The sequence below is a fragment of the Columba livia genome, chromosome 7 (genome assembly GCF_036013475.1).
Source record: "Columba livia isolate bColLiv1 breed racing homer chromosome 7, bColLiv1.pat.W.v2, whole genome shotgun sequence".
In the NCBI taxonomy this organism is placed as follows: domain Eukaryota; kingdom Metazoa; phylum Chordata; class Aves; order Columbiformes; family Columbidae; genus Columba; species Columba livia.
Window position 1 is genome coordinate 23,614,711 of NC_088608.1, and position 24,497 is coordinate 23,639,207.

A 24,497-nucleotide genomic window follows, 5' to 3' on the forward strand; every position below is an offset into this window, starting at 1 on the left:
AGAGAAAGCAGCTGGCTGCACAACCAGGAGGTAAGGACAAGCGGGGGGAGGCTGCCTAAGAAAAAGAGAGCCCATCAACATCAACTGGAAGCTCACTGACTTTCTTAGGCACTAGCTGGGTCACTGGAGCTCCATGGCAAGGAGTCTGAAGGCAGGACCCCACTGGGGTCTCTGCATCCCTACAAGCCCATGAGAATCCCTGTGAAACAGCCTACAGAGAAGTCCAGGCACAGAAAGGACTACTTGACTAGGCAAAAGAGAGGCTAAAGGGGATGGGGCTGCTGGGCTACCACTGTGAGGGTTCCTTGCTGTTGGCTGAGGAAGGAGGGAAGGAGCTGCAAATTGTGATGCCATCCTTCTGTGTGCCAGCCTGCTGTGTGTGCCCAGCAGCTGCACACAATGGCAGGCTGGTGAATGGACAGTGTACTGTGTGCCTGCGAGGCCCAAGTGTCCAGCACTGCTGCTCTACAGACCTGCCTGGGAACAAAAGCTGGAGCCAGACAGGCAGTACAAAGGGGCTTGTGTTGCTGGGGCAATTAGGGCTGCAGTGGCTGGCTGGGCACCACACGATGTTATATATATTGATGAACCAACTACTTCTGTTTTTAAAAGGCATGAGATGGGCTGGACCAGAGCTCAGTTGGCCTCAGCCACTTTCCAGGGACTGAGCAGCAGATTAATCCCTGAACAGGCAATGGCTCTCTATTTGCACGTGAGCAGTGGTCCTTGCTGGGAGTGGAACTGGCAGGGGAGGAAGGGGGCTGGCTCTATTAAGGGTCATCAATCAAACAATGTGCACTTTTCACTTGACAGTGGTTCCTCCTACTTCAGCTTGGGGCTGAGCCAGCTAGAACTCAACCAGAGTAACATGGACTAACATGGCTTCCAGCTGGCAGGATGGGACCAAGCCCTTATGGTCCCAAAAGGTGAAATTCAAAACAGGATACTGTAGGCAGCAAGGTGCCTGTGCCTGCACATCCCCAGGACTCTTCAGATGCTGCTCGGGACCAGAATGAGGCCTTTGTCTCCACCTTCGGAGCCCGTGGTCCCAGAGCTCCCTGAACTGCTCTGGAATGAACCTCAGAAAGGCTCAGCTGCAATGACCACAAGCACAAAGCTGAAGGAAATTAGCACAGAATCTATACCAGGCAAGATGGGGGTCTTCTGGGTAAAAATACTCGTGAATGTACAACTTGAACATGGGTTCATTTTTTCTTTATTTGCTGACGTGCAGTTTTGCTTGCAACAGCAGAAGTTTTGAGAGGGGGTAGACAACCCCATGCTGAGTGCAGTGTGTAGATTTGATCTTTCCTCCAATGAACCTGGGCCACCTTTTAGGATCTTTGAGAGCAAGAAGGGCTAGACAAGGCAGAAATCTTGTCTGCAAACCCTTTGACATGTCTGTTCTGCACACAGCAGTATGGCTTACTTTGACACCTCTGGGTTATCAATATGTGTAATTTTTTCTTCCTATCAAATTCACAGCCACAGAACAGGAAACAGGGCATTACATGGCACAGGGGTTTGTATGGAATCCCTCTTCTGTGGAAATCCTTACAGAAGAAGGGAGAGACTTTCCTCTTCTCTATGTTCATGCAGAGGATCTCCGTAGTTATCTCACATACTGAGAGCACAGAGATCCCTGTTCCAGGCCTGGTTAAACTACCCCAGCGGTCAGCCATGAAAGGGAAGCTTGTGACAGGGAAATATTGATGGCAGAGGGAAACCTTACACCTTCTCAGGAAGAGCATGAAGTGCCCTGCCTGCCTGATAGGGCTGTGCTTATGCTGGAGCTGGGCCTGGCTCTCACAGAACAGCAGGATGGTTCCCTTTCTTTGCTCTGGTGTCTCTGTACATCCCTGGTTTTACTCACACTTCACAAAATAAATTCCCTAGATCTTGTCCTCCTTCTTCTCTGATACCCTTCCTCTCAGGAGCCTTTGATGGTTTGCCTGTGTTGACAGGGCTACTGCCTATGTATTTGCCTACCTCTTTTTTGGACACCCACCCACATTCTAGCGGTCTCCACACCAGGTATGTATGTCCCCTTGTACTGCTGAGAACCAGCTCTCCCTGGCTGGCAGTGTCATGACAGCACAGGAGGAAGGACAAGGTCATGCTTGAACCAGACCTTTCACATAATTTTCCTGAGGGCTGGGGAGGGATTTGTTCAATCTGCTGTGTGTTAGTTATTTTGACAAGCACAGAGGATGGAGGCTTGCTCCAGAGAGGGAAGGCAACATGCCCCAACCTCAGAGTTGCCACTGTGGCTCAGGGCTGCCATTGCCTTCAACACATGCACTGCTTAAGCAGCCTCCCCAGAGCACTGCTCTAAGTGACTGCACTCAAGAGGGCTTGAGGCTTTTTACTTGGGCTTCTTCCTTCATCATGTCTTAACGATGGCTATCTCAGGCTCTGCTGTGGCCCACATGTTTCCAGAAGTGTGGTGGCACAGGGCCTGGTTTGGTTCATCGTTCTCACAGAGGTTTCTGCCACAGCAGCTCCCCTGGATCATGCCATCACTGTACTGGTTGCACAGTGGTCCCTAAACCATTCTCAAATTGCCTTTGATAGCATCATGTTCTTTCTACTGTTGTTAACACACTTTTTTTCTTCCTTTGACTTCCAGGATCTCTTTCCCGTTACACTTTTGGTAAAAAATAGCTGCAGTCACTCAGCTTCATATCACTGGGACTTAGCTATTTAAATCTGAACATTGTGAAATTCAGGAGCATAGAAAATTGAACTCCCCTCAAAAGCCATAGCAGCAGCAAGAGAGGCTTTGCCTGTGTTTAGCCACTGATTTCTGCTTTCCTCAACCTTGAACAGTCCTGCAAAAACAAATGGGTTAATTAACGAGAAACTCAGTAACAGAAGCCAGCTGGCTGAATGGAAAGATCATATGTTGGTGTGAACACGGACAGCTCTTCTAGCATTTAAAACACAGGTTTAGGTGTAATTAAACCAGTTGCATTCTGCAAACAGAAGACTCAAGTAAAGCAGCAGCTCTCCTCTGGAGCCAGTGCTGCTTGCTTCACTCTGGGCTGGAGATTTTACAGCAGGGGAAACCAAAGAGCACACATGCTTTCCTGAGTGGACAGCCCTTCTCTGCTAAAGAGAAAGCCTGATGTTCCCAGGTTTCTCTTTTGTCAGAAGACTACATTTTCCAAATGTCTGATTGCCATTGGTGTGCTGAGCAAGTATGTATCATCCAGATTTTAACCCTTCCCTCAAAATGTGGATATCGTGACAAGGTGTATTGGATTTAAACTGTCATTCTAATTTATACCTGCATCCTCTGCAAGTGGAAACACGGGTGATAGCACATTATTAGAGCAGCAGGGTAGCACAGCCCAAACAGTGAACAAGTCTGTGTCTGGAGAACAACTAGCTTGGGGTTCCTGGGTTTACAGCAACTGTTCTGTCTGTAGACTCTGAGTCCCAAGTACATTAGAACAGGAATCTGTATAGTCAGCCTTTGCTCTGCAATAGTTGCTTTGTAGCAAGTGGGCTGGATGAGCTCAGGAGGAAGCAGGGTTGATAGAAGGCCACGTCGCTGGTCAGAGCCCATATGCAGGGAAGTGCTCTCGTGTCCTTGTGGGCTTGTGCCTGACTGTCCCAGGGATGTGTTCTCTCAGGTCTGCTGCAAGAAAGAAGACCAGACCTGCTCTGAACCATCAGCTAGCCATAACAGTGGGGCAGTTAGAGCTGAGTTGCAGGGCAGAAGTCTCCATGGGAAAGAATTGAGGGTGAATCAGTGAAATGCTCTGATTGTGTTTCCCCACGGTGTACCTTCTCTGTCACCAGGCCATCTCTCTGAAATCTGCAAAAGACCCAGTGGGATTTTTCCTTCTCTGGGAACCCTGGTTGCCCTTAGGTGGCTGGCACTGTGTCTGACTGGTCCACACAAAATCTGTGGTCTCTTCCTGACCACAATAAGCAGAACTTTGGCCAAGACTTTGAAGAGTTCTTTGGGCTGTTGAGTGGAAGGCACAGTGCTATGGATGAAGGCATTTCAGTCTAATGCTTTTATTTAGAAATAAAATAATTTTTGAAAGGTACCACCCTTGCATTTCTCAGCTGAGTCCACATCCACCTCCTAAGACTTAGAAGATCACATGTCTAACTTGAAGCGCCATGATGTAGCCCTTCTTCATGTTCCTTGTCTGTCCAGTCACTAGTCAGCAAAGTTCAAGCATGCTCTGTCCTGTGCATCCTTTTGCTGTTCTGAACTGCAGTGATACATGGTTATCAGTTGATGAGTTGGATGAAACCCATCATTATTCAAATCAAGCATATGTGTAGCTCAAACTGGATGGTCAAGTGTCACTTGGAGCCATTCAGGGAAAGGGAATTCAGTCTTCACAGTCCTTCATGCTCATTCCTGTTTCCTGCCATTCTGGCAGGGAATGAAAACCAAGGGAGAGAGTTGGAGGATTTGGCTGGGCCGTGCAACTTCCTGCACTCTGCCAGCTGCAAACGCTCAGTGAACAATGCCGAATTGCCAAGGGAAAAATGAAAGCCCATTAACAGAGTGAACCCGGGGATTCACTTTTGAGAGGCTGCAGAGCACTTATCTGATGGAGTGAGACCATTAAGTGCCGCGAGGTGCAGCAACCCCCGCTCCCTGGGTGCGCTCAGCCTGGGGGTGCCTGCGGAGACCGCCGCACCCCTTGCTGCACCCCCGGGGTGCGTGAGCTCCCGTGGGATCCTCCGGGGGCCTGTCCGGCAGCGGAGCAAGTGGACGGGGCAGAGCTACTTTGGGAAGGGAGGTCGGGTAGCGGGAAAGCGTCGGCTCATCCAACCTCCAAACTCGCGGCAAGCGCCTCCGAAGTGCGCGGCGGCCCTGTACCGGCGCATCCCGGGAGGGCTCGGGCGGGCTGCCCACCCTCAGTCCCGCGCTGGCCGTGGGCAGCCGGATGTGGGCAGGGGAGTCGGCGATGCCTGGGATCCCCAGTGCGGGATTCCCTCGCTGGGCTCCCATTGGCCGCGGGGCCGGACGTGCCGCCCCGCTCCTGGCCCTATATTAGGGCAATATTGTCCCGGCGGGGGGCGGGTGGTGGTGCTGCCCCGCGGACCATGGACCTGGGGTACTTCCCCCTCGCCTTCCCGACGGGGCTGTGCCGCGGGGCCTCGCAGCCCCCTTTCTCCCCGAGGGCGGACGGCGCCTTCCCGGCGCTGAGCACGAAGGCCAGCGCTGCACCCCGCCCGCCGCCTGCCTGCGAGGGGGCGGCGGGGTACGCGACCGCTCACCTTGGGGCGCCGGGCCCCGTCTACCGGACGTCCCGCGGAGCCGGGGCACTAGGCTTCGCCACGTCCATCTTCCTCGGGAGCGGCAACCCGCCGCCACCGCCGGAGTCCGGCCGTCCCTGCCCCTGCTCCGACGCGGACGGCGAAGGGCTGCGGTGCCTCTCGCCCTGCCCCGAGGCCGCCCCCGCGCCCGGTTCTCCGGCCCCCGCGGCGGCGCCCCGCACCTTCGAGTGGATGCGAGCGAAGCGGAGCTCGTCCGGGAGAAGTGAGTGGGGCGGCAGGGCGCGGGCGGGGGCTGCTCCCATCCCGGCTCCTCTCTGCCCCGCTCCTGCCCCCGTCCCGACCCCCGCCCCGGTCCCTTGCCCTGCTCACGCTGAAGTGCAGTGTTTTTCGGCGTTGCAGGCGGCGCGGCGCCGTGCGGGGGGGATCCTCCCGCCTCCCCCGCACGCACCAGCTTCAGCACCCGGCAGCTCACGGAGCTAGAGAAGGAGTTTCACTTCAGCCGGTACCTGTCGAGGGCCCGCCGCCTCGAGGTGGCCCGCTCGCTGCGCCTCCGCGACGCCCAGGTGAAAGTCTGGTTCCAGAACCGCCGCATGAAGCAGAAGAAGCGGGAGCGGGAGGCGCTGGCCGCCCCCGCCACGGCGCCCGCGGGTGCTCCGGGTGGCCCCGCATGAGACCTCGCCGCTCCCCACGGAAGGATCTGCCGGCTGGGCTGGCAGCTACCGCCTGCGGGGGCATCCGAGGTGTCCTTCCAAGAGGGACCACGCTCCGCTGTTTTTTCTACTGCGACTTATTTACAGTTTTATTGATGAGGATTCAGGGAAAGGTGCCAGCCCGAAACGCTGCTGCTGCTCAGCTTCGGGCCGGGTCGAGGCAGCGGGCTGGCGCAGCTGGGAGTTAACGGTGGGTGCCGCTCGCTTCGGGGGCAGCAGGGACCAGCTCCGCCAGCTCGTCTGGATCCGCGGGTGCGGGCCGTGGGTGCACGGGGCCGGCTGCCCCAAGTTCCCCACCCCCTTCTTCGTTTTGCATTTAGAAAGAGAGGTCCGCAGGCTTAGGCAGAGTTCATGCAGAAGAGTGTGAGAAACCCCGACAAGGCAGAGCAGAGGAGAGCAGGGAAAACTTCCTCTCACGGGAAGCGGCAGCAACAGTCACTGCTACCAGTATAAGTCCAAGATCCCCTTTTGAAAAAAGTGCCCTCGTCCTCTGCCCTATCCTTCGCAAAATTGCTGCAAAAAATAGGCTGTTTATACTTGTATTTATTCCTCATTAGCCCCCATTCCCATTCCTTTTCCTGATGTGGCTGATTTAGTCCAAAATCTGTTTAGTAACCATGAGGGAAAGTTTTAAAAGACCTAAACTCTTAGGACGAGCACCTCTTCCCATTCAAACTGCAGAGATGCTGGAATTTTTCTTGCAGAGGTGCTGGGCTGCCCAGAACCAGCCAGCAGCTGCTCTGCTGGCTTCCAGCACCTCTTGCATGTGCCTGGGCAAGGACAAGACAATATAAAGCCTCTCACAGCATCTAGGGCCAGACTCTCAGACCATCCAGCTCTCCCAGGCTTGATTATATCTTATGGTTAAAGAAATAATCCATATTAAATCAGTTTGCAACAAATCTTACCACACGCAAAACCTCAAGAGCTGTTAAAGTGCAGAAAGATTATTGGGTTTGACCATAGACCTCTGACAGCAAAAGATCAAGAGGATTCCTGGGTCTTTTACTTGGGATACTTGTTCAAAAAGAGTGACAACCACTGATTACCCCATAGAGTGCAAAATTAAACAGTGATCCTCACTTCTCCTGATTTCATCTTTCCCAGAGATAAAATAGTGTCAAAGTGAATGAACTAGATGAGTTTAGACTCTTTTCCTGCCCGTGACTGGGAAAGCATAACAGTAATGTGGAAAAGAATCACATTGGGATTTATGGGAGGGTGATTTTATTTATTTGTGGAACAAAATTATCTTGGACAACTCTCTCTTTGCTCTGGATTTTTGCTGGGTGCTGGACTTTGGAGTGAAGAGTAAATCATAGCACCAGGGGAGATGGATCTCAGGGGACCTATGAGCGTTGCATCCCTGTCTGAAAACCAGCCTCAGATAGCAACAGCTCTTGGTGTTTCTTGGATGCCACTGGGCAAAAGAAACACAGAGAAAAGATGAAGATTGATGCCTCAAGTCAGAAAGTCTACAATGTAGGGGATACTTATTCTCCATACTGCCTTCCATTCCCCAGGGCACCCCTCCGCTGACAGGCTTTCTTATGAATATTTCTCTTCTGGTGAGGGACTGGGAAGCCACTTCTGATGGCAGCTTCAGCAGAGGTTGGTGGGAGCCCTGAGAAACAGTATGCTCCCAGAAGCCAGGCAGGCATGTTGAGATGATGCTGTGGCAGCAGGGCCACAGCTGAGCGGGGACAGGAGGCCGCCTTGGCAAGGAGGTGTGTGTCCCCAGAGTGAGCAGCTGAGGGAACGGACCTGCCCAGAGAGGATTGTTTGGTTACACATCATATCCTGGCTGTACCTGGAAAGTACAATAAAGCTAGAGGCTCACAGGGATGTTTTTGTTCTGTATATGGTGTTACAGCTCACATCCCACTGGCTGATTCACTTCATGGGTTATCACTGAAAAGTTCTCAGGACTAAAGTAGTCGTGTGAAACTAGTTGCAACCAAAGTATATGGTTTGCAGTTCCTTATTAAAGTAATGACACCAAAAAAGCATTTATGCTGCAGGTTGATCATTCATTAAAAAGAGGAAACAATATTTCTCTCACCTGTTTTTGAGAAGATGCTATTTAGAGCAGAATAAAGCAAAATCTGGTGAAATTTACAAAAATTCAAGTAAATAAAATTTGTTTCGTGAGCTGAATATTAAAGACAAGTCATCTAATAACTAACCCTTTTCAGCTGTTTTTAAGGTCCATTTTTACCAAGTCTCCTGTTAGTACTCCTTTTTTTTAGAAAACAAAACAAAAGAAAACAACAATAAATAAGTGTAGGCATGTAGCCAGAATAACCCATCTTTCTAAGAGCATGTGGTTCACACACAAACTTTAGAAAACAGCTGTGTTTTCAGTTGCCTCCAAATTTGTCACATGTCTATGGGGTTGCTGGTTTGCCAGCCTTTTATTTTTCTAATGATCTTGACATTTGTGCTAGGCACTGCAGACCAGAGGAACGTTTTCCACACTGCTGGCATGCTTCTGTGCTACCAACAGGAAAGAAAGATTCTCATTGATTTCAGCGGTGCTGTATCAGGCCATTAGAGCACACTAAGTCTTCTGTAATGAATGTTTTCATGCCGTATATTTCCCTGAATAAATAAATACATGTGCTGGCCTTGTAGCAGTGCCCAATTCTGTATCCATCAAAATGACAGAGCCTGGATATATGGAGATTTACTTGCAAATTAAGATGAAACCTTACAACTCTTTTATGGCAGTCTGAATCAATTTACTGATATGAACACAACTATATTCTGTCTTAAGGACTGGTACTTAGTATTAAGTGTAATTTCTGCTCACATGGCAGGGCCAGTTTAACAAGAACTTTCTTCATCACAGTTTTAGCAGTATGAGGATTAGATATTGCTCCTTTGCACTGTTCTGTCAGCAAGATACTCAGGAGTTAATGCAAGTCATGTGCCAATTCCTGAATAATTAAATAAAAACCCCCCGTGATATACATGGGTGCACACATGAAACAAATAAATGATAGATAAGGTCTAGGATTCACTCATTTAACATTAATCCCAAGACTTCTTTCTCACACATGTTCAATTTGGTGCCTAGCAGCTGGAAAAAGTTTTAGATTGGGCAGATAGAGGTAAAAGCACAAGCTGCAGTTTTCAGCGCATTCAGAACAAAATATTTCAGGTTTGCCTCAGTGGATACCCACCACCATATAATTTATCACAAATTACAAAAATACTATTTCCTGGCCTTATTTTCCCTCAAACATCATTAGAAAACACAGAAAGACCATTCTATTTCAGTAGTATACTTATTTTTGCCTACTGACTATTGCTCAAAAGGCCACAGGCTACAAAGGGATATGAACAAAATAAGGTTTTTCATGTGTTCCCATTTTGCCTGAAAGAGAACACAAATATTGATTAGGAATGCTTCCAGGAAGAAAAAAGTTGTAAAATTACTGTTCCTAAGCAGTATGTATGAATCTAGAGATTTCGCATCCTTTGGATAGGTAAGTGTTAACAGAAAATCACACCTCTTTGAAAACCAAGCTTAGGTAAGAACCCAGGCTTGCTTGGGTATCTGGCTTCCCATGCAGAACTGAGTAAGTATGTTGTCGCTCACAAATACAACACAGGGAATGCTTTGCCAAAGGTGAAATCAATGGTTCTGATTAGTGGTATGAGCTGCATATACACATTTATTTTGAGCATGAAAGAACACAGCAGTAAGCCAGAAAACAAAAATATGCAACCCAATCACCACATTTTAATCTCCTTTTAAAAGTGTGCCATTTCCTCTGTTTATTGGTAAAACCTGGAACAGTGGCTTACGCATAAAATGGTACAGATTATTAGTAGAGGAGAACAGACTATCGCCTCTTTTAAGAAAAATCTTTGGAGGCAAAATTACAAAATTACTTGTCTCTAACAGCTAATAAATCATACTTATGATTTGTCCTGCACCACTCTGTTAGCCTAAATTCCAAGGAAATCCCAAGAACACTTGCAAATCCCTGACAACCAAGAAGAAAGAGGCATGGAGAGAAACCCCAAATAAGACATGGCTATTACCAGTTTATCATTCAGAGATGACTGAAGTTTAGGGCAAACACATTCTTTTCTATTGGCGATATATGGCTACATATAGCTACGCATGTATATGTATGTGACTCACTCAATCTCAAACATCATTTTTATGACTTTTCCTAATGTCAGTGAACTAGAGGAGCCTTTGGCCAGGGAAACGCATCCTCTTGAAAGATGAACCAAATGACAAATCATTCTGCTCCCTATCGTAACGATGTCTGTTATTCACCCCCCTACCCAACCACAGCTGTAAAATGTCCCCCAGATAATTTTTTGCAATATATAGGAAAACATACTTCCCAGAGCCAGTGTCCTATTGTATTTTGGTTTTATCCAGAAATCATTTGCTTTTCTTGAGCACCAGCCATGTGAATAAAGTCATTCTCAGCTGTGCAACATGTGAATCTTTCTTGGCTTAAACTTACGCCTGCATAGATGGCAAAAATCTCAGATACAGATACAGCCCTGAGAACTATCTGCAAGCAGGACAAGGCTTCCTTTTATACCACTGGCCCACAAAAGAGCTTCTCATAATTTGACTCCCCAAAAGACAACAGCTCCTGGTGATGAGCAAATTGAAAACCGGCAGTTCAAGCAAACAAACAAATACACAAACAAATACAGTCAGTTCCTTCCCTACCAGTCTATCAGACTTCCCATCACCTGGAAAACACATCTTTTTACTATGCTTCATCAGAAAGCACTGTGTTACAAATAATAAAACACAAGAAATCCCAGTTTGTTCTGGAAACTGAGGCATTTTTTTTTTTTCAGGATGGCACAGAATGCCTTATGCAAATGTTTAACAGGTCTAACTCAAGCAGTCTGGCCCATGTCCCAGGCCTTAGAGTGGGACACCTACACCAACCAGTATGGGGAACACACCTAGCCTGGGTACTTGTGCCCTTACACAGAGAACAAAGACCTTTGCAATGCATCGATCTATGTTGCTGTGGATATTCATAAAATTACACCCGTGTGTGAATTCAGTGGATCAGGAGAGCTGCTTCTGCTGGGCAAAAGGAACCATTCCTTCTGCCTGTACAGACTCTGAAGAACATCCACATCCCAGTAATATGATTTGGGTGACATTAGCATAGCAGAAAAATCTGAGAGGGAAGGCTTCCCAGCCATTACTCTTCATCTTAACAGTTACACTACACTAAATCTACATTCCCAATGTCCCTTTTTATGTTTCTTTAACAAGTAACCTAGATTAAACACAATAAAGTTTAGACTGGTATTTGAAAATAGATAAAAATCTCACTAAAGTTTTTAATGACTACTCAGATCAGATTTTGCCCAGTTACTGGTCAGATAATGGAAACAGTTTCTAATCCTGGCAATCTCTAGTACCAGATCCATATGTTAAGCACAGATATGGATACTTATGGATTTATAAATTATACCATTTATGTGGGGTAACATTTTCTCCAACATCTGAATGTATCAAATGCAATTATAATTATCAAATAGTGTTAAAAGCATATAAATAAAAAACATCTATCCCTTCAGAAATTCAGCTGAGTAAAAGTGTGGTAGGAACATGACATCAATGGGTTGTTGAACTCATTTTCTCACGCTGGAGAAACTAGACCCCGAAACACAGTGCACATAACAAGGTGACATCTTATAATAGGTCCAAGATTTTGTAAGATTTTGTAATTGTAACCAGCACTGTGAGCACTGTGACTTTCATTTTAATGTGACCAGGCAGACAGTTAAAAAAAAATGGGACAGGACTGTTGAACACTCTTAATGTCACGTCTCACTTAAGAAATGGACCACCTGGTGCTTCTGGTTGCTTTTCAAATGCAGTACCAAATCAAATAGATTTGGTAATCTGATTTGGGATTTCACAGGTGTGAATTGCTACAGCAAGAGCCACACAACAAAAGGACTATCACAACTCCAGGGCTAATAATAAATGTGAAAGAATAATAAACATTACATCCTGTCTGCATGTTGTCAGTGTAATCTGTGATGCTGCTGTGTCTGTCACCTGTGATCTAAGGCCTGCATCAGTGCTCACTCACCCCAGAGGCAGGTGGCTGTGCTTTCAAGAACTGGATAAGCACGGCTCTGGCCTGTTCTTCTGAAGATTTTTTCCGAAAATTAGAATTCATTGTATTTAACAAAAAGGTGATGGCATATCTGGATGTTGTTGTTGGTGGTCACATCCAGACAGGGACACCCAGATCTGCAGTCTCTGCCAGGCTGCAATTTGTTTCCCACAAAGCCTTCATCAGCCACGGGCCAGCCTAAGCCTGACTGGTAGCCACATGACATAAAAGCAGTGCCACCAGTTGCTCACATTTGCTGGGTTTGTCAGTCTCAGGTCTTATTCTGCATTGATCCTGTCTCCATTCAACTATGTTGACAGTTCAGACTGACTGGCTATCTGATTCATCAGTGTAAGTCTTCTGTACCAGAGCTGAGGTATATCGGCAAGCCCAGGCACGCATTTTACTAAACACATTTAATTCTGAACACTGGACTAAGAAGGCATCAGCTCTTAACAACATTACTTTTGTAACTTTTGCCAGCCTTCAGGGAACTGAGAGGAGGTGGCGGATCGGGAATGTCACACTTACCCATGGCTGCTAGCTGGACTAGGCTGGAGTTTAGCTAGCCTGTGCTCTCTGCACACTTAATGGAAACTGAATCCGGCTCATGTGGCTCAAAATATTTCTCAATCAGGCATTCCTTTTCCATGCTCCCCTGTTCAAAAAGCTTCAAAGTGCATATTCTTTGCAAAATGTTCCGAAATTTTTGCTGTGCTACTTTTTATTTCTGTCTGCTTCATCTCAAAAAGACCAAAGGAGACACCTGGTGCTTTTCTCACATTTTTCTATTGGTGCCAGGAAAAGGATAAATCTCATCTGCCACGTCTCCTCACAAATCTCAGCAGGTCCCCAGCCTTACCAAGTCATACCCGCTACTAAAAAGACCACATGTTTTTAATCTATATACATTCAAGTTATTTCAGTCAGCATATTTTTTTTCCTTACCACAGTTGTACCCTGGGGAGAAACTATGTCAAGTATGAACTTCTACAGCTGCAATTATGATATGGCAAAGCTTTTCTTGTTCCTTTTATGGAACAAGACAATGATTTTAGATGGAGTGGATTCAACTTCTGAAGTTTCTTCTACGTCATATCTTATGAATCAGTTCTCAGCCTGCCTTAAAAATATAGCAGGGCACTCCTGTATGGTCATGCTACATGTTTAAACTTGAAGTGTTGACAAAAAAAAAAACTAGAGAAAAGCTTATTTATGAGACACATGGGGGAAATGATTCAGAAAACAAAAAGTCACTTCCATGTAAGCTTTTTGAAAAAGGAAGTTTCCCATCTGGAGGCAAAAACTTTACAAAAGGTCATTTACTCTGCAGCATTTAGCCGTAAAAACAGAAAGGTCAGTATAAACAACAGGTTGCTTCTCTGAGAACCAAGAAATCAGGTAGGGCCACTCATGAATCTTTTGCCAAAGTGAGATGGACAACATGAAAATTCAAGAGCTAAGCCCCATCCCGGCTCAGCAGAGACACCACTCGTGTGAGACCAACAATGCTCATGTCCCTGTTCCAGCATGTTGGTCTCTTCCCTAGAGCGCTCCCCAAGGATGTGGAGGTTCAACTGGATGGTTTGGACCCCATGAATTCCCTACCAAACTTTTTTCTTAGGTGTTAAAATTTCCTGTTGGGCTTTCATATTGCAAAGGAGTCCTACACATAGGACTGGTGAGTGTTTTTTGTAGGTGGGTCTTGCTCGCTCTCTATTTCTAAGATTTTTTTAAAGAGTTTTGGTTTTATCCCAGGGTGGAATTGCAACACATTTTTAATCTTAAAAACCTTTTGGGACACAGAAACCATTTCCTGCCCAGCTCTATAATTAATCACAGCACATTCTTCTTACAGTGTGCTACAGATAAATAATTCATTACAGCCACCACTTCTCTCCATGCGGGGTAGGCAGTTGTGATCATTTCTACAGGAAGAATGAGAAAGTTAATTCTTTCTATGCCAGCCTCCAGAGAAGGATTTAGACCCTCTGACAAGGAGCTTGGATGAATTAATAAACCTTCTCAGAATTTACCACACTTGTCCAGAAACTGAGTTCAATAGCAACTCCTTAATTTTCCAGATAACATCTTTAGAGTTAGAGAAGACTTGCCTAACCAGTGCCTACAGTCAAACTGTGAGCAATTATTCCTACTTTCATCAACAAGATTTTGCTGCAGTATGAGCTAAACAAACATCAGGACAAACCTTTACAGCCATTGTTACTGCAAGTTTGAGTCATAATTGCCATTTTGATATTAATGTCATTTTGACAATGCAGCCCTGATCTATGCTTTAAAAAATCATTTGTTGGTGTCTGGTAAATTAGAGATTAAAAAAGGATAGACAAGTATGGAAGCAGTCTGTTAACACGGGTTGGATCCAAGGCAGCCAAAGGTGAAGTCAGTTTGACAGGAAAGGCAGAGGAAGGCAGTGTGGACCTGTGTGGTGGCATGGGAAGGGAAATGACAGCAAAGCCCCATTGAAGCTGTTGTCTCCCTTCTGGGAGCTCCTGCTTGCAGGCCCCTCTGATATGAGATTTTGTTTAAAAGCCAAATCCTGGTCCCATATAGCATAACCTACGTAAAACCTACGGCTCTAAATCCACCAGTTGCATGGAGAAATTAGCTCTGCGTGCAGCTAAGACACTGCCAGGGTGCTGGGGGCATTGATGGGCCTGAACAGCTCCACCTGGGACACCTCAACACACCCTGCCCATTGGCCCAGGGAATCTATTTAAAGCTCAGCCCAGAATGATTGTTTTCTTTGCCTGGCCATGGTTTCTCTTTAGTTGGGTCCTGACCTGTGGGCTCATGTCCCTGTCTATATGAAGGTGCTTGATGCCTTGGGCTGAGAGCAATGGGATGAGCTGTGGCTGTAGAGACTCTGCCCTGCCAATCTGCAGAGCTCCCTCATGAAATTTTAGGTAAAGCTGGGAAGATCAAGGCCTGACTTCAAGATCTTGGATGTTTCAGAATGTGGGGAAAGCTTCCTCAGCAGCTGCTGTGAATGACAGGGATATGCAAGAGCCTGGGGGCTGATAATGCCTCCAGTGAGTCAAAGAGTGAAGCTGGGATTTCTGCACAACTGCTTTGATGCCTGCTCAGTGTAAGTGCAAGCATAACAGATGTGCTAAAATAGACTTGGCACCCCTGGAAATCTGATCGTGCTGAATAAAAGAAGGCTAGAAAGGAGGTGAGAAAGGGAGGGGGAATGATTCATTTAATGGCTTTCATACACAGTTTGAGATCCCCTGTTTGCTTTCAGAAATGCTATTCTTGTGCTTCTTAAAATGCTATGGAAACTCTTTCTATCCTCATGTGGGTTGCTGGAAATGCATCAACATTAACGGATATATCAGTTAAGTATGCAGTATCTTCTGCAAGTGCAAAGTGCTTAGTGTTAATACTGCCTGTTGCATTTTTTATAGAAGCATGTTCCTAGAAATCATACCTTATCTTGTTTATATGACTGTTAGAACAAAATGTGTACCTGATTGTTTATGAAAATAAGAGAGTGCTGCCAGCAACATGCAGTTAATTTTATCATAATGTGAAAATCTGTTGTAAGATATGCCTGAATTGCCATAAAAGCAGCTTCATTTCTTACCCGTCATGAATGCTGTTGCAAGACGTACATGCCAGCTTCCCAAGGAAGTGTGCAGGTGCTGCAAAGGTGGAAGTTTAGCCTCAATTTTGAGTTCAGTTTCTCATATAAAATGCAACCTCCTTAGGAAACTCACAGGACTGTGAGTGTAGCTGAAAAACTTGCAACTTGGCTTGTACTTGGGTGACTTTGGCACCATTCCTCACACTGAAGAACAGTGAATTGCAAGAAATGGCTGATAGGCAAACACTCACATTAAAGATACACCAAATGTCCTGTGAGATCCATTTGATTACGCTAGTCTAGATCCATCTGTTTCTGTTGCTCTGTGTACTTTGCCAGGCTGTTTAGTGTACAGAGAACCTCTGGCATGAAGTCATGCTGAAAACACCCTCCTGCTGCTGCCTGGCACTGGATGTGTTGGCATGGAAGGACTTACTCAAGTCTTCCTTCATTGCAGAGATTCCCAGCAGCCATAATAGCTTTTTAAAGACACTGACAGGCAGCATAATGCAGAGCAGCCCCCAGGATGCCCTAAGTCACACCAGAGGGGCAGCATGGCTGCGGGCCAGGTGAGGAGAAAGTGTTCCAGTGCTGGTTTGTTTGCTGTCTCTTGGCCTATTCTTAAACATCAGCCATACCACACAAGCAGTCTTCAGAGGTTTCACTCATCAGCGGAATTTCTGCACAGCTCTCTTCCAGAGAGAACCATTTCTAATTGAATCTATGACTGTCACTCTCTTCCTGTGTCTCAGAAAGGCCTGACTTGTTAGAGACCTGCTTCATGGAAATGGAGAGCAGTGATTTGGGCAGAGGTCCCCAGTCGTGTGCTGAGAATGCTTGGTGAGGTCTGTCAAGCAGCATGTGGACCCAGCTGATTGTCTTGGGATGAAGAAACATCATACCGCAACACAGAACAACTCTGCGGTGTTCTCTACCACCTGAACAGTGCTCCAAAGAGGAATATTTGCTATCAGTGTTTGGCACACAGTACCATTGTATCCACCTTAAACTGGATTTAGCCTACAATGTGCTTCATGAATATGAGAACTGCATGTTGCATATAGCAGAACTCAAATTTGGAGAAACTCATTCAAGTGCCTCTGCTTTCTGGTGATTTGTTTAATGTTATGTCCTGTCATGCACTTGGCCAGGTAGACTGTAATGTGAATGGACAGCAATAGTGGATGTGTTGAAAAGCAAACAGTTTGAAAAAATGCAGGAGATCAAAAGTCTTTCATTGTTATCTATTCTCATAAAAATATTCCTAACAGTTCTATCTGCAAAGGACTTATAGTGCAGGTATAGATATGCACTATTGATAGCCATATATTTTATTAAATATTAACATGGAACAAAATAACAATACAAATTAAATATACATGTTAAAAATTGTCCAAATAATATTTAAGGAACTAATAAGAGCAGTGTGTGTGTTTTTTTTTTTTTTTTTCTTCTAGTCAGTAGATTATTCCTATTCAAATTCCATTCTATTTAAAATGAAGTTTATGTATATATGGCCTGCTCCTGTTTCCCAAGCAGACAGTTTTACCCTAGCAATTAATAACTTACCTGGTAAAGGCAGACCATGTGGAGAGACGGGCTATGAGAAAACTGTACTCCATATTTTAGTATGTCTGAAGTAAAGTGAGACCCTTTTTAAGGGGTAATGGTTCTGCTAGATCTCCCCTGGTTGACTTTCTGAAATGCAAAGCCCAAGGGACAGCCTAATTCTACCTTTTGGTTTCCCTTGAAAACCTGTCTGAGACTGCACCCTTCTATCCACACTGAAATAAGAGGGACTAGCACCTTGGGATATGCTGTTACGCCTTTAAAATCTGTGAAAGCTAGGGAGCTTTCCATGGTATGGAGCAAGAACTACCAGAAATTAGTTTGGCAATGATGTGGCCAGCTGAAGAAATTATTTGTGTGCAGGTCCTGCAGGAAGTTGGGCTCACAAGAGTGATGCCTCTCCTCAGAAAGCCAGGGGACGAGTGAGGCATATTGAATAAAGGTGAAGGTGGTGATGGAGTTGATTTCATTGCTACTATCTGTCATCACTGGAGATCTCCCTGGAGGATTTCCTACAGGATACCCTGCTTAAACAGCCCTTTCACTGAGAGCAGAGAGAATGACTGGGAATGCAGAAACAAAAATCGCCATCCTGGTCTCCTGTCTCAGAGAAGGGAGCCTCAGCATCTGTGTCCTGCCACATGTCAGAGGCATGAGCTGAGCTCCACTTGGTTTTCCTCCTGTTTTGGCTAATTTGTCTGGATTTCTTGATAGATTTCTGTTGGTATGTACTTGTTGATACTTGCTGGATTACTTCCTGATTTCTGCTTCCTGACTTAGTTTGCATCAACCACCTCAATTTCTGGAGGATGAGGTCTTTGTATCAAACCGAGCCTTATAGAGAAACCTTCCTTTCTAATTGGGTGCTAATGTGAATTTGGCCTAGCTCATACCTAGTTCATGCTCAGCCTTATCAGGACATTTGTACCAGGTCTTATGTTTTTAACTTTCTAAGTACTGTTGGTGATGAAAGGACTCAAATAGGACACACCAGCTGTTGCAATTTCCTAATAAAAAGCCACTCAAATTCTCAAGACTGCTCAGAGTTTCTGTAATTTTGGTGCTATCCAACTTAAAACTGTAACTAGAAATGTAGCTTTCATCAGCATTTTAAAATAATCAGTCCTCTTCCATATCACTGTTTCCAGTCCTTGGTCCATTGTTCCAATGTATTTACTACCTCTTCTGCTTTTGCTACTGCTCTAATAGCATGCTTCCACTACCATGTGAAGAATATATTTAGTAATGATGCATAGTGATTCAATAGTTAAGTGTGACCAGAGGACCTTCCCATACTTTGCAAACATTAATACACTGCCATATTTGTCCATATATTCTAGTACTTAAAAGATTTGATATCTTACTTTACAAGACTGAAATATAATTATCTGTCCTTCACAGTAGAATAAGTCTGTTTGATAAAATGAGGTATTATTCTTACTAAAGTGTGGCTAAAGAAATGAGGATCCAGAGACACTGTAGAATAATGGAACAAGTCTTTACATAACCACTATCTTCTCTGCAGTCTGCATATTGGATGCATAATTTAATTTTATGGCATTTTTCCAAGCTTTAGATAGTCTTAATATTATAGATTTAAAACTAAGAAATTAATGGTTGTTTAAAGGCAAGGTGTGCATCTCAAAATACAGAGTATATCTGGAACCTTAACCTGGGACAAAGAAAAGGCAGCTGTACCCTTTATTGAGCTCCTTTAGTTATAACTTATTGTCCCCAAGACGCTTCAGGAAGCAGTTTGGTACCAGGATGTTGAAAAGAAGATATTCAGTAAAGAAAGCACCTAAGATTTTCAGAACAGCCTCCTGTCAGATTCAGATAATTTTATGCCCACCTCCATAATTTTTGTTTTAAAGTCAAAAAGGTAGTGGTTCAACTGGTACACTGGAACCAATCTAGGTGAGCAATATATTCCAAATCTGTGTAGCCAGAACTAACACTTTTGTTCATGTTAGTATCAGGGAAGAACTGTAACTTGCAATTCAGTTAGAGGATGGTCTTTCTCCTGCTTTCAGGCTCTAAACCATATTTAGCCACTTTGGATATCTTCAGAGAATAAATAGGATTAAACCCTCATGTGTGTCAGAGCTTCACATAAATGAGTGGCAGAAGAGGTTAAAATGGCTTGAGTCACCTTTCTTGGGAGATCCTACAGCTGGTTACAGCATTCCCAACAGCTCTTTATGCACTGAATTAAAATGAAATATAAAATAGTCTGAGCTTGCACATTGCAGCATTTCAGCTCCTTAGATATTGCCTTTTGCCTCTACCTGTCAAGTGGAGCATGATAAGCTGACAAGCTGATTTTCAATAAGATTCCCTGTGACTGGGTTTTTTGGTGGTGGTGGTGGTTTTTTTTTTTTTTTTTTTGGACATTGCTCTACTGGTCCAGTTCACTGGTCCTTGTTCCCCATTCCTCTCTGTAGGACCACAGTGTAAGTTGCACACATGTAAGGTGACACCAAGAAAGAGCTGCAATAGGTCTGCAATTATCCTTCTGTATATACTTATTTCGTTTTTCTACTAGAACAGAGGTGCAGCGCCGGCAGTGTTTCAGAGGTCAGCCGGGCTGGCACCGCTGGGGAGTCTGGCACCCGGCTGCAGGGACAAGTGCCGCGGCTCCGCGGGCACTGGCTCTAGCGTCGGCCCCAGCGCCCACCGCGGTGCGCAGCGTTGCGATAAATGTTCTCATCTGTCAGGATGTTGGCCAGTCTTTCTTGCTACCATTCTACAGATTGTAGCTTCCCTTTCACTCCCTGTGCGATTTTGTTTACAAGTTAAGAGTTACCGCCCCACGGCTTAACACGCCGCCGCACCCCGGGTCACGTTTCCACGGGATGTGATTTCCAAGGGGTTATTCCTCAGTCTGGAGTAACCGAGGGCAGTCAGCGCCTCCCAGAAAACGGTTTATTTGTTCCCAAACGTCTTTCAGCGTTTCTCTCCTCTGCCCTCCAAGCTCTGTGAGCACAGCCCCGCACACGCAGCGGTTCACCGGCTCCTGCTGCCCGCCGGGGGAGCAGCCCCGCCCGGCCGGCGGGGGCGGGGCGGGCCCCGGATGCAGTTGCTGCCCCGGCGGCGCGGCGCCCAGTTCCTGTGCGTGCCCTCGGCCCGTGGCCGCCCGCCGCGACATGTCGCTGGTGGCGGAGGCTTTCGTGACTCAGCTGGCCGGTGAGGGGCGGGGGCGGGCGGGTGACGGCCCAGAGAGCCGCGGGCGGGCGGGCCAGCCGCCGCAGGCAGGGCTGGGCCCGGCCCCGCTTCGTGTCAGGCGCCGGGTCGCGGCCTGAGGGTTGCGGCGGAGCCGGGGCTGCCCCGCTGTGGTGCGGCGCCGAACCCTCGCGGCCTCGGTTCCCTGGGTGATCTCTGAGGACGGGGCTGGGGCGCGGTGCGAGCGGGGCGGCTGTGGAGGGTAAGGCCGGGCCGCGGGAGCCAGGGGTGCGGAGCAGAGCTCGGCCCCGGGCGCCTTTCCCCTCGCGTCCCCCGCCTGGCGCTCCGAGGCGAGACGGGGTCACCCCGCGCAGCTCCCCACATTGCTCCGCGGTGCAGGTTCACCGGGCCCCCGCTTTTGTGGGGTCCCTAACGCCTCGCTATGCTAGGGCACATCTTTATTTTGATTTAATAACTTATCTGCCTTTAAAACTATTCACATTTTTTCACTGGTCCAAAAAACCACATGGTATTTATAATTTCAGCAGCTGGAGTTGTGTCCTGCTCTGTGGGAGAGCTCACTGCAGTGCCACCCTGTCTCTCCCTGCTCCCCCCAGGTGCTGGCTGTGTTTCCCATGGTTTTCTTGTGAAGCTGAGAAATGTAACAGAACCTTTGGTACTCCTTAGTGCTCTTGTGATCTGTGGCTGCTGGGCCGTGTAAACTGGATGTGAACCTTGTCATAAAACAGAAATGTGTATCATTGCAGAGTTATTTAGCAAACAGTTATGTTAATCCACTCTCAAGGAAAAAACACAAAACCAAATTTGCACCTTGGATAATTTGTGGCTGGGAAGTTCAAAATATATTTAATATGTTGTATGCTGAAAATCAGTGCATTGGCCAGTTGCTCCTTGCTTGTTATTCTCTGTTCCTGATTTCTTGCTGCTATACAAGATCATAAGCTATAAATACTGCAAGGAAACAGTATTTTGATTGCTGCTGACCTGTTGAGGAGGAAGCTGATGTTTTGTCCTGGGAGCTGGGTCTTTTGCCGCTCAGTAGAGGCTCCAGTGTAGAAGTCCGAGTTGGATTCTTTACCACGAGTATACAGTTTCTAGAGCAGGCTTGCCCCTGACTGGTGGTTAAAGTGATGGATCTTGAATCTGGGTGTGTAGAAGTACCCATATGCAGGGTTGACAGGTGCCCTGGGCTCTTGGGTTTGCATGCATTAACTCATAGATAAGGACCAGCGCCCTGGGTCCTCGGGATGTGGAGAATACTGTCATTAGTGTTGCTTCATGCCATTACTAACTAGCCTTTGTGATCTCTTTAGTATATTTTGTTTATATTGTGAAACGCATGTGAGTAGGTGTTGATTCTGCTTCATTCCTCTGCGCTGAGACCTTTATGGATATTCTAGAGTGACAGCTTGCTGGTGTTTACTTTTTTTCTGAAATTACAAACTCAAAACTGTACTATATGTAGGCATCTAATTGCTCTCTTATTGAATGTGCTGTTTTCTTCTACAACTTCCTGCTAAACAAGCAAATTGTTGTGAAATACAGAAATGACAGATCCAAATTAAGCATAGCATAAGGAAAATGCATGGTTGAAAAACTGGAAACAAGAAGACAAAGTTCTGCAACAACTGTCTCTCTTCTTGTTGAAGAATTCTTTGCCTGTTTCTGGAGGGATTCTTGCCTCCCCTCTGGGGAGGCGAGCATGCTGCTTATACTAGTCTTAGGCTGTCATGTTAACAATTGTACTATTAAGGTGGTGCTTTTAGGGCATCAGAGCTGCTCAAGTACTTCTGGACCCTCCTACAATTTAATCAGCTTAAAACAGTAGCACCTCATCTTATACCTGTCAGTAACAGGTTAAGTGATGCTCATTTTCATAGGTAAAGTAATATGTAGGCATCTAATAGAAAAATACTGGCAATGCTCCTCTATTTTTGTGGAGCAGAAATGATTGGTGCTTATTTTATTAATCTTATATTAATGTACTGTGACTGTACAGTACAAGTCCTTGTTGCAGATCTGTCCACTGAACCATTCTTTAAAATAAAATTATGACATTGCCTTTGTTTTCCCGAAAGCAAATCGGTGCCAAAAGCATTTATCTGCCTTGAAAAATGAAAAAATACCTTTGCCAGTGGGTCATGGCCTTCCTAGCTTGTCTATATTGTGTACCAGTCCCAGACTGAAACCAAATAATGGCAAAATCACTCCATTGTTCATATGGAAGATTTTTCAGGTGAGGGTGGGAAGCTTTTCGTAGTATGTTGGCCAATACCCACCACACTTCTAGATTTCCTGAGACGTACAGACACAGAGAGTATTTCATTTTGGTACCAAGAAGATATAAATGTCCTGCAAATGTAAAAATATTTGTACGGAAGAAAAATGGTGTGTCTTCAAGGAAAAAATACCACTTAACAGTGTCACTTGTTTTAGTAGTGTCTTATCCCCATATCTGTGGTTGTAAGTACTGCCCTTCTATTAGGTATGGATGGAAATATAAGAATGATTGATAATTTTTTCCATGTCCATAAAAATGAAATTTGATTGGCTTTTCATTAAGGGTCCTGTTTGTGAAGACGATCGCTTTGTCATGGCAGTTGCACTGAAGTACGCTGCTGTAACATGTAACAGCTATAATGCACAGGTCTTTGGAGGGAGGTGTTTGAAGACAATCATCCCAGCATAGTTCATTTTCTAGAAAGGTTTTAAAAGCTGAAGGGAGGGTTTTAGTGGAGAAGAGTATCATAACTTTCTTTTAGACACTGACTTGCTTGTGTATGTATTAGAATTTTTTTTTTTTTTTAAAGTATCTTCACCTTCTCTGTGCCTTATGCATTCACTTCTGACGTGTCTGTTCACTGTCTTGGCACAAATTGAAACACAGAAAATACCATCTGAACATAAGAAAAACTTTTTTTACTGTGAGGATGGTTTAACATTGCAGCAGGTTGTTCAGAGTAGTTGAGGAGTCGCCATCCTTGGACATGCTCAGCAGTGAACCAGAGATGGCCCTGGCAACCTGCTGCAGCTGACCCTGGAGCTCCAGAAGTGCCTTCCAACCTCAGTTGTTCTCTTACCATGAGTTGCTCAGCTTGTGTGTGTTGCTGCAATAATTCAGCACCCTCTCTGTGCAACGTGCATTCACCCGACCATGCTGAGCACAGCCTGCTGCTGTAGTACATTCATGATTAAATACAAAACGATGACTCAGTCATGTATGTGGAGTAACACAGTTGCTTTAGTGCCATTCAGCTGTTTGCTTATTCAGAAGTGTAAAGAGGTTGATGCTCTGTCTCAGGGAATAATAAACGGATATTTCCATACCTTCATGAATTGCAAGCATATTGTGTCATATTTTAAATCATCCATTTCTGAAGTGTAGAAAGTATTAATTGGATAATATGGTAGAGAATTTGTTTAGAGTAGTTCAGCATCAATCACATATTAATGGGATAGGAAATGAGTGTTTATACTGTAAGAAGAATTAGAGTGCCAGCTTTCAAGTGGTCCAGAACATTAATCTTTCTAACTCTAGTAGTTTTGAGAAGCTGACTGCTCAAATAATCTATAAAAGATTGTTGAAAAGATGTTTAATTGATCACTAAATTACTCAATATGCTTTACTCTCCCCTTCCCCCCATCTCCCCCATTAGTTTTAGATCAGTGATCAAAACAGAGAAAATATCCTTGTTTGTCCTTTGATCTCTGGAAAATTACTTCTGTTTATTGCTGTTGAGTTACGTCCAAGGGTTTTAGGCTAGTTTTAATACTAAGGGAAATGAATGCAGTTTGAAAAACAGATGCCCTTCTGCCTTTCAGATATTTTACATTCTTAGTGAGTCTACCTCCAATGTGACATGCCAGAGCAAAAATAAATCTCTGACGTGCATGTTTTATGTATTGAGACAAGCTGCAATTTGGCTGCGAACAAATACATAGGGAATGAAACCTGACCACCTAAATTGTTGCTGCATGTAAAGACATAACATTTAACATGAATATGCGTTTTGTGCATCAAAATGTGCATGGGTAAATGTT

The 24,497-nt window shown here is 45.5% G+C and overlaps 2 protein-coding genes and 1 long non-coding RNA gene across 5 annotated transcripts in view; 2 read left to right on the top strand and 1 right to left on the bottom strand.

The window, feature by feature from the left end:
* Positions 1-1,197: 1,197 nt before the first annotated feature.
* Positions 1,198-5,394, bottom strand: LOC135579864 (uncharacterized). The gene is made up of 2 exons (XR_010473688.1): positions 5,254-5,394; positions 1,198-4,399 (listed from the first exon to the last, which is right to left on the bottom strand). It is a non-coding gene; the product is annotated as an uncharacterized LOC135579864 (long non-coding RNA).
* HOXD1 (homeobox D1) lies at positions 4,877-8,596 on the top strand. Its single transcript, XM_065068862.1, has 2 exons — positions 4,877-5,515; positions 5,653-8,596. The coding sequence occupies exons 1-2, from the start codon at positions 5,080-5,082 to the stop codon at positions 5,922-5,924; spliced, it is 708 nt and encodes a 235-aa protein (XP_064924934.1). The 5' UTR covers positions 4,877-5,079; the 3' UTR covers positions 5,925-8,596.
* An 11,706-nt stretch (positions 8,597-20,302) lies between these two features.
* MTX2 (metaxin 2) overlaps positions 20,303-24,497 on the top strand; it is a 35,223-nt gene continuing 31,028 nt past the window's right edge. Inside the window, exon 1 of one of the 3 annotated variants that reach the window (XM_065069841.1) lies at positions 20,303-20,459. In XM_065069841.1, coding sequence (XP_064925913.1) covers positions 20,420-20,459 — 40 coding nt within the window. In that variant the 5' untranslated portion in view covers positions 20,303-20,419. Of the gene's footprint in view, positions 20,460-20,509; positions 20,698-24,497 lie in introns of those variants that run through there. The other 2 variants (XM_065069842.1, XM_005514203.4) reach the window with 2 other exon arrangements.

Bases quoted from the DNA above. Each gene is read 5' to 3' on its own strand.
- HOXD1 (XM_065068862.1), top strand. From the start codon at position 5,080: ATGGACCTGGGGTACTTCCCCCTCGCCTTCCCGACGGGGCTGTGCCGC. The intron at 5,516-5,652 runs GTGAGTGGGGCG...TCGGCGTTGCAG, and splicing joins GCGGAGCTCGTCCGGGAGAA to GCGGCGCGGCGCCGTGCGGG.